Genomic DNA, 10,184 nt, shown 5'->3' on the forward strand with positions numbered 1-10,184 from the left:
ATTCAACGAAACAAGTAGGCTTATTTAGCTTTGGTTTGTTGTACAGTTATTAGTTATTACAGCCAGGTTTATCCTACTATGCCCATCACCTTTTGGGCTTTGTAACTTTCCTTCCAACCATTTCAGGTGTAACTATAGGGCTGGCCTGGCCCAATGACCCAAGTGACGTTCAAAGCAGTTCTTCTGGGCTTACAAATTACAGCGTTCCACACTGAAAACAGAACCCGCTTGCACCAAAGTACAGTATTTTTTTCCCGCTAGTTCACTTCCAGAAGGAATAACTATGTAGATCTAGGTTATATTCATAATAAATGTGTACTGATGTCCCTTCTTTTTAAGTTTTGAAGGGATTTATTTAAAGCTAGAACCTTTTGTATTATTTATTTTTTTAAATAGATAAGAGTATTTTTTTTTCGAATACGCAAAAGATTTGCATATCATAACTATGCAGAGTAATTAGGGATTTGCTAAATTTCAGGTGCTTGAATTTTAGTTTTCTTTCAGACGACAATTATTGCATATATTTTATACTAAAATTGCAGTTCTAGTTCGCTTCAATTTCTGTAGACACTATCTGCAATTTTTGTTTCGAGAATAAAAAAACCCATTAGACAAAACCACAAACTAGACACAATCTAATATGTGTTGGCACAAAAGACAATTTAACAATTTACAATTATTTCTAGAGTCAGTCAGGAACAAAAATTTGATATGTTATGACACAAAGAAAAATAAAAAATCAATAACTTTACTTGTACTAATTGATAGTATAAGAGTGTTGCCTGAAATCATTTTAAAATTCAGATACCTGAAATATAGGAGAAGTGGAGTAATTAATAGCGCAAAAACAGGCAGGTGCTCAATCGTTCTTCTTATTACATAAATATATCCAATCGACCAAGCAGCAGGAAGAACTAGTTCCAATCCATAACAATAGAAACGGTTAAGCACCAACCAACACTAGCTAGTACCTTAATTAAAACTACCCAACTAACTCAACGATCTCAAAGAGACAATAATTAGCCTAGCTTATTTTTATTCATGTCCCTGCTGGCATCAAACGTACCCTAAGACCTGGACACCTTGCATTGTGCGTTCTACTGCTAGCCTAGCATCAGCATGCCGGGTGATCTTGGGTCTGGTGGGTCGGTCGTCGTTGATCATTAGCTACTAGTAGCACTTGCCCGGGTACTTGGGGCGGAAGAAGCGGTTGCCGACGGAGTACATCCCCTGCAGGCCGTTGTCGCGCTTGACGAACTCCTGGAACTTGAGCGGCAGGCCCTTGCGTCCGGCCGGGTAGGCGGGCACCCCGCAGGCGCGCACGGGCGACCGTGGCACGTACACCCGGCACTGCTGGCTCGTGAACGCCGACACCTGCTGCGACGTCTGGATCAGGAAGTAGCCGCCCGGCCCCGACTGCCCCGCCACCGTCACCGCCCGCCGCCCGTGCTTGCACCGCAGGTACACCTTCGCGCCTGCATGGGCAAAAGGCGTGCGTCGTTTGCATTGTCGTCTCGACGTTTGTTCAGGAGTACTGACAACAATGGACAATACTGAACGTACCTGGGAGTGGGGACGCGTCCATGGGCGCGAAGTAGCCGGGGTACCTGCACGACTTGCACCACACCACGCCCTGCACGCCGATGCTGAAGTTCACCGTCGGCGGGGGCGGGGGCAGGCTGCTCAGCATGGCGGAGGCGCCGACGACGAGGGAGAAGAGCACGGCGGAGAGGGACAGCAGCACGCACTTGTTGGCGAGCATAGCCATCGTCGTCGTCGTGTGGTAGCCTTTGCTTTCTTTGCCTACAAAAGCTAGCCAGCCAATGCCCAGCTGCAGCGTACGCTACACGTACTGACGTACAGTGCTAGCTAGCTAGGATACAGCAGCAGCAGGTTGCGAAGACCGGAAGCGAGATGGCTGCAATTTATAGCAGTAGCTAACAACTCCTCTGATTTCCTAGCTTGGTGTGTGAGATTGCATTGCATTGCTCGTGATTGCCGTTTTGGCTTGTGGATCAGCGGAGATCCTTCAAAGTTGCGCGGAAATCAGGAGGCCTCGCCGGGGAATCGAGGGCAAGACATGATGAGCTCGCATGTGGCTTGGAGTGCACTGCAAGCGAACAACTGCTTCGTTTACAGCATCAGTCGATCAGCACAGTTCAGTCCAGATCGATAACTTCCTTAATTAATTAATTAATTACGGAGTTCCAGGTGCGTTAGATTGTGTGTGTAAATTGTACATAAATCCCTAGCTATAGTAGCCATGTTCGTCTACACGAGCTCGATCTAGTCAGAGTTGAATGTCAGTGTCAGTAAGGTGTATGCATGCTATGCTCAAGCTCAAGTAAACACAGGACCAGCGTCGACGTCCCACGCTAGCATCATCCTCGGTTGAGCATCCGCGGCCGCCAGTCTCTGCAGATCGAGGCCCGTATGGGGTGAATACATAAGAGGCGGACTGATCGTACTTAGGAGTGTGCAACAGAATAATGCAATCGAGCTGAGGATACGTAAAGTTTAAGGCATCAGATCCATTTCGTTGGGGAATGTAATATAAACTGCTGCTGCTGCTGCGTAACTGAATACTCGGCAGGTTCGCTGGTTGGTTTCTGGGCTGGTTTGGGTTAGCTGGTGCTGGTTTGTTGTGAGAAAAAAACACTGTTGGCTAGCTGGTTTGGACTGGCTAAAACCAACAAGCGAACAGTTGGAATCCGTTTGGGTTTTGGATCCCGCGTAGTGGTAACTGGATGGTGAGTCGCGGCGAGTGAGTAAAACGGTTGCAACTACGATGAGCCTCCCAGTAGATCCCAAGGGAGGGTGGCTTATTTGGTGGAATTACACCCACTGATTTTTAGCTCTAATAGAGTGACGCTGGTGGGTGAGTAGGTGGGAAGAAGTGAGTCTGGAAAGGATTAAATAAAGCCTCATTTGGCACGGCTCATCCAAAACGGCTTCACTGGTGAAGCTAAAGCCGGTGAAGTCAGAAAAACTGGTTTTTTCCGGCTTCTTGTTTATTTTAACCCCGGCTTGCAAAACGACTTCACGCTACAGTGCCTCAATTTGCGCAAAATAGATAAAGCCGAAGCCGACATAAGCCGTGGCAAAGAGACCCTAAGTGGTGATGGAGAGTGGATTTTTTAGCTTTCTGCTCGTGGTGTAAATGAACAAGTGATTCTTAGCTTCAACTCCTTTCAGTTGTAGCAATTTTGGTGGAGGAGCATGTGGTGGGTGATTTCGGTGAGGAGAGCAACGAGGAGCATACTTTTTTTTTTGCTTCAAGTATAAATGGAGAAATGTTGTAGTGATTTTAGTGGAGTAGAACTCTTTATAGATGTTAAATAACTCGAGGTTGATTGTCTGTCCCGAAAACGAAATTTATATATTCTTTTTGGATAGAGAGTAGAAAGCTTACACAGGGAAGCCATATTTGCGGTGCTCTCTCTCTCTCTTCCTCTTTGAGGTGTCTGATTTTCATACGGAGGGAAAAGGGCCTTAAAATTGGGCCACGAGAGCCCACGACAAGGCCATCAAGCCACAGACGAAGATGGCAGACGCAAGTAAGCCACGACCCACGAACCAGTCGGTCCAGTGCTTTCTTGGCAGATAAACCTTCTCCCGTGCACCACCATCAACCTACCGCGGCAGTGGTAGGGCAGCGATCGAGTTGGCACGGGACTTATTATTGGTGGTAGATCATAAATCGGCACTCTAGCGCCGAACGTTTGACGGACGTCCATGGCTGCAGTTTATTTTCGCGTCTCCGTTTCACGTGTCCACACGGGGCTCGTGCCGTCCGGACGTCGCCCGTACGCACCTGCGTTTCGTGCGCCCAAACAGGGGCCACGCCACCCGGGCATCGCATGCGCCGCGCGTCCCTCACGCTTCCCACGCGTCCCTCATGCTTCCCACGCGCATTCTATGTGTACCACCCGATCTACTTTTAAGATGTCTAGATGCAACACTTGCGACATACAAAAGAAGACAAATGAAATACAGGAAACATGCGTCTGAAATACTTCAAAAAAAAACACCTGAAAACATTTGAAAACATTGCAAACATACGCAACATACAAATAAAACACTTGCAACATATGTGTAAAACATATGTAACATCGAGATAAATCGCTTGCAATATAAATCTGAAACAGATGAGATATTGAAAACAGACGCTTCCAACATACCTATGAAATACTTGCAACATATGCAACATTCTAATATACTTTTGCAACATCCAGATGAAACACTTGCAACATATAGATAAAATACCTAAAACATACTCTTGCAACATGTGCTTTTAGCATAATGTTACCTTTCTGCTTGGATGAATGGACGCTCATCGTTCGTGGAGCTCGACGCCGGCGCGAAGATCAGCGGCGGTGAATGGAGCTCGCCGGTGAAGCAATGGCGCGGCCTTCCTACGATTCTCCAATGCCTGCTCGCGGCCCAGGCTCGCAACCATCGGCGCGGTCCTATTGCTTCTACTCCAGCGCTACTACTCGCTCGACCGCAGTCGTCCAGCGCCGTCCGCTCGCAGGGGATGGGCATGCGGCGCAGCCGACGATGGGGGTGCGGCGTGGTAGGAGGAGGGTACGGCGCAATGCCACGGCAGGAGCGGTTGGGGAAAGACGCGAGGCGGGGCGAATGGATGAACGGCCGAAAATGCTCAGCCACGGCGTGACAGGTGGATGAGCGGAGTGTGTGGATTTTTTTTGAGAGGTCGGTCTGCTGTGAAGACTGGAGCCACATCCGGACGGACGGACGCACGTGGCTGAGCGTTTTCGATCATAAATTAGTTAAATTAAGATCTAGTTAAGAGGCAACTCGTTCTCTACGAAACTTCTGCAACATAATCTAGCTTCTCAGGAGAGGATATTTTCTTCTTTAGCAAAGCTACCAACCTTTCAGCCCACAGAATCTTTTACGTTTTATTCTGTATCGGGTCAATTATACTCTCTCTCTCCTAATGAAAATATAATACTCCCTCCATACTAAAAATGAAGTCGTTTTGGATAAAGTTTGGATTAAACATTGAAAATATAAATCATGAATAACATTTAAGCTGTTGAGTTTGGAAATCTGAAAACCATACGAATAAATTTGTTTTGAAAAATACTTTCATAAAAAATATACATATATCACTTTTCGATAAATATTTTTTATATAATAAGAAGTCAAAGTTATACTTTGAAGACCGTGTCGCTGTTTAAAATAACTTTATTTTTTAGTATGGAGGGAGTATAATTCTTGTTTTTTAGAAGTCAAATAATTTTAAATTTCATCAAATTTATATAAAAAAATATCAACACTTATAATACTAAATAAGTATCATTAGATTAGTCTGCGTCACTTCATTTTTTATATGTCCTTTCCTACTCGTGCATTACAATTTTTAAATATATTAAAACCTTATTTCCTCATTCTTAAAGAGAAACTTTGTATCAAGCATAATAAAATTCTGAATAAATTAAGTAAAAAAAGCAAAAAGAAGGGAATATAAAAAACACTATTCTAATTTTGTAAAATATATTAAATGAAAATGGACAAGTCAAATATGAAACTTTTTACTGTGCAAAATGTTAAATCAAATTATTGAGTAGTTTCAAAATGTTGAGTCAACGATTTACAAAAGAGAAATCTAAAAAAATATTTTGACGACAATTTGGAAATGTTGAGCCAAGAAGTCGTAAAGGTTAATAGAAAGAAAAAGAAAGGCATTCGAAAAAAGCCAAGTCAACAATTTCCAAATGATGACTCAACATAAACACAAATATCGAGTTGAAAATTTTAAAATCATGTGTGAACAAAAAAATGAATCAACAATTTGAGAACTTATAAAAATGTGCGATCAATAAATAGAAAATTGTTGAGTAAACAATCCCAAAAACTTCAAGTCATAATTATTTAAAATTTATTAAACTATTTTTAAAAGTTGGAGTCAAAAAATGGAAAAAGGTTTAACCAACTTTAAGAAAATGTTGAGTGCACTATTTTTAAATGTTGAGTCAATAAATTTAAGCAAATGACTGAAAAAACTAAAAAATGAAGAAGAAAATATTGAAAATCAGTATATCTTGCAAAAAAAAGGAACGAGGAGAAAACAAGTAGAAGGATGAACAAACACGATTGTCCCCTTAAGATCAATATATTTTTGTATTATTTCGAATGAGGATAAAATAAATAAATAAGAAAGCTTAAACGATAGAGGTGGAAATACTTCATAATCAAAACTATATACTTTGAAGCTGCGTGGCCTGTTTGGTAGGGCTCCTCCCCGGTTCTGGCTCTGGCTCCTGCGGCGGAGCTCTGCCAAACGTTTTCCCGGAGGAGCCGTTTTTCAGTAAAAAAAAGGCTCTGGTCCTCTGGAGGAGCCTCTCAAGAGGAGCAGTGCCAAACATCCCTTTAGGTCTTGTTTGGATGCGCATGTATTCATCTCAATCCACATGTGTTGAAGTGAAATTAAATTAAGTTCAATTTCAATCTACTTCAACACATGTGGATTAAAGTGGATACACATACATTCAAAGAAGGCCTTGGTGTTGTCCAGAATGGCAGAAACTTTTAAACTTACCTATTGGAGTATAAAATGGTAAACCGGATCCTTGACCAAACTGTCGATTTTCCGATCCCAGACTAGTTGAACATACAATAAATCTCTCAATTTTTTGTTTGTAACTTTTCAGTTTGCACACAACAAAAGAACGCCCAAACTCTTTCATGTGTCCAAAGACAGGATCGACTAATAAGAAACGGTTACACAGACGAGCAAATTAACCACTCCAGACTCAACAAACAGCAACAGTTAACAGATCAGATACTCCATCGAGCATCGACTAAAACGATGACACGATACGTGACAACAATCACTACATACTACTTCTCCTTATTTTTGCCTCTGACAACTTCCGGCCTCTTGACCAACGAGCATCCATCCACGCTGCCCATGCATGCACCAGTGAACACCCCCCGGCCCGATGCGTCCATGTCCATAGCTCATGACGCCGCTCCGATCCCGACCACGTACACCATCGGTCATCAGTACGGCGGGCACTTGCCGGCGGTGTCCGGCGCGTACATGAGCGGGGTCTTGGGGTGGAAGATGCCGCGCGCGCCCCTGGGCGCCGTGGCCGCCCGGTCCCTCACGAGGGTGAGCCCCAGCTTGGGGTTGGACGGGACGAAGGGCGCGGCGCAGAGCGGCGTCGGCGACGAGCGGAGGTACAGTCTGCAGCTGTGCCGGTCGAACATGTCCACGTCGTACACCATCACGAGGAAGTAGCCGTTCTTGTCCGTGGCCGTGCTCGTCTGGTTCAGCACCCGGTACTTGCTCTCCTCGTCGCCGTAGCACACCAGGCTCGCCGTCGCATCTGCCACACGGTATATATTTGCAATTGATGTCAGCTTCAGTTCTGTCAGCGAGTGAAAACGAATAATGAACTACAGGTTTTTCAGGACTCACTGGGGAGAGGGGACGCGTCCATGCCGCTGTTGTAGCCCCTGAGCTTGCAGGACTTGCAGTAGATGACACCTTGGACGACGATCACCGGCTGCACCACCGGCCGCGGCGGCGGCGGCGAGGCGTGCGATACAGGGGACGGTGCCGGCGCCGTGGGCTTATACTTAGCCGGCTCATCGACCGCCGTCGACGCATGAGAAGGGAGGACGGTGGCGAGGAAGACCACCGCTACCATTGCCACCACGGCACCATGGTCCTTGAAAGAGGCCATCGATCGATCCTTACCGTTGAAATTGGAAAGCAATGAGTGTGATGATGCGTTGTACGAACAAGCATGCGCTATTTTAGAGAGAGAGAGAGAGAGCTAGGGTTTCTCTCCCGGCCGTTTGCTTTCTCATCAAACAAACTGAACCAGCTAGAGATAGCTAGTGCAGTCAGATCGATTCCGTTTGAAGTTAATGCAATTTTTGTCTGGCATACATACTGGCAACAGATTGCGTTAATTACACTACTACGTAAAAGGTTCGTAGGGGCGGCTCAAGACCTACAATAAAAGGTTTGTAGGGGCGGCTTAAGACTATTTGTAGGGACGGTTTGACCAATCGTCCCTATAAATCATGCATTTATAGGGGCGGTTCCCAGACCGCCTCTACAAATCGATTTATAGGCGGCTCAGCCGCTCCTATAATACCTGTTTGTAGGGGCAGACAATTCAAATTCGACCAGAACATACATATGGCCCTGTTTGTTTCCGCGTATTCCCGCGTTCGCGTTGCGAGTGAGCGAGGAAAGCGAGATAATCCTGCTGAACGCCCCGCGACCAACGTTCCGAACCGCGTTCGCTCAAGAGTATTATATAAACTACAAGCACAAGAGTATTATATAAACTACAATTACAAGTCCAATTCACAAGAATATATACAATCCATCATTAAATAGACATAATTCACAAGGTAAAACCAATGTCAAATTCCATATACATTGTTATCAACGTCTAGAGCTAGCCTTTCAGTCTCGCGAAGGTGTTGGTACTGAGGATTTCTACCTAAGTCAGACTCTCGGTCATGGTAGGTGCCTTTGACGTGTACAATCTGGTTTAATATAAAGTTGCAAAGGTCGCCGACAAGCTCTAAGAGTTGGTCATCCTTGTATGGGTCTCTTTTTATTTCTTTCTCTTCTTTCCACTACAAGAGAACAAGTGTCGATTTAGTATTTCATATCATACACGAAGTTTTTATACTACGGGTGAAGAGGTTCAAACTTACCCTTAAGGGGTGTCTTCTGTAGGCACCGATGTTACTCATCATAGAACATACATTGTATCCATAATGTACACTCCCAGACTTCTGCTTGGAGCACTGTGTATTTTGCATATGGAAATGTTAAGTAATGTTTTTGACAGCCATGTAATGGAGTACTGAAGAAGTAAGTTATACTTACCTCACATAGTATTTTTATAATCAGCTTTTCCTTCCTTACTGGATCATGTCTTCCATGATGTTTAGTGACATAGAACCTAAATGCCCTGTTCAAATTATTTTAGCAAATACGACTTGTTAGTATCTAAAAGTGAACGTTACAAGTATGTATACAAACATATAAGCTAAAGAGGATTGTCGATATGTATATGTCTTGAGAATCGATATGAAGTCTTTGTATGTCACCGGATCCCTATCTATTGAATCAAAGACCCATGCCATGCTCCTCTCGACATCGACGCCTATACAAATTCAGTGGTTGCTGCATGGATTTAATCATAGAACTAGATAAAGCTCTTTTGCATCGAATAAAATATATCGAACAAAGCTTTAAGTATAGAGTTGAACTTACTCAAAGTTGTATAGTAGCCATATAGTAGAGTGCTGTTGGAGAATTTTAAAAGCTAGTGCAATGTATGCTAAAACCTTAAGGGACTCTTTCCTTAGTTTCTTCGTATGGATGTGCTCTTTCTCTCAAAGGGTCTTTCCAGCAGCTAGCTCTTTGTCTTCTAGTTTCCACTATTTAGGGTAATTAAAATTTGTTTGTGCTATAGTTTGAGGGTCTATATATCCAGCTTTCACACTTGGCATTTGTTTTACAATGTGCACTTGCATTCTATAAATCACGGCGTGGGTTAGTTATAACAAAATTCAAAGATTACATTCATATCATATCGGGAGGACAAGGACTTACAGGCACCATGTGCGAATTAGATTCATCTCCATTGCTCCGAGGTGAAAGCATGTATGCATGTTATTGAAGTCAAAGACAATTTTCTCGGCTGGGCTTCTAAATGTGCCGGTGGGGAAGCATGCTTGTACGAGGTCTATGCTCGTTGGGAGAACACGCAAGAACCAATCATGGAACCTTCTCATTCTAAGTGGTAGGCGCTGGATGTCCTGGTTTGGTAGGAAGGGCTTGCCTCTTTCATATATTTTCGAGTAATTTTTTGACCATTTGATGGCATCAACATTTGGATACTACTTTGCTGTTTGGTGGAGTTTGCTAGTGACGGCCTCCTCAGAAGCCTGTGATGGGACTTTTTTAACTTGGTTCTCAGGCTTGAACTGGTCATGGGAATACCACTTGTGCACCGACGAGACATCTTTCATCGGAACATAAATTGGTCTTATGGTGAAGTTCCCATTCAGGCACGTCCTCATCTTCTTGTGCATCACCTTCTTCAGGAGGCACTCATTGTTCATGTATCGGCTGTGCTTGTTGAGAAAACTATGGCATCTCATCATACACTTGC

At 44.0% G+C, this 10,184-nt stretch overlaps 2 protein-coding genes across 2 annotated transcripts; both read right to left on the reverse strand.

The window, feature by feature from the left end:
• Positions 1 to 924: 924 nt before the first annotated feature.
• Positions 925 to 1,863, reverse strand: LOC136514798 (non-classical arabinogalactan protein 31-like). The gene is made up of 2 exons (XM_066508506.1): positions 1,564 to 1,863; positions 925 to 1,475 (listed from the first exon to the last, which is right to left on the reverse strand). Exons 1-2 carry the CDS (start codon positions 1,766 to 1,768, stop codon positions 1,171 to 1,173), a joined length of 510 nt encoding a protein of 169 aa, XP_066364603.1. The 5' UTR covers positions 1,769 to 1,863; the 3' UTR covers positions 925 to 1,170.
• A 5,169-nt stretch (positions 1,864 to 7,032) lies between these two features.
• Positions 7,033 to 7,721, reverse strand: LOC136516336 (non-classical arabinogalactan protein 31-like). The gene is made up of 2 exons (XM_066509704.1): positions 7,454 to 7,721; positions 7,033 to 7,361 (listed from the first exon to the last, which is right to left on the reverse strand). Exons 1-2 carry the CDS (start codon positions 7,719 to 7,721, stop codon positions 7,033 to 7,035), a joined length of 597 nt encoding a protein of 198 aa, XP_066365801.1.
• Positions 7,722 to 10,184: the final 2,463 nt, after the last annotated feature.

Source organism: Miscanthus floridulus, chromosome 17, assembly GCF_019320115.1.
Source record: "Miscanthus floridulus cultivar M001 chromosome 17, ASM1932011v1, whole genome shotgun sequence".
Taxonomy (NCBI): Eukaryota; Viridiplantae; Streptophyta; class Magnoliopsida; order Poales; family Poaceae; genus Miscanthus; species Miscanthus floridulus.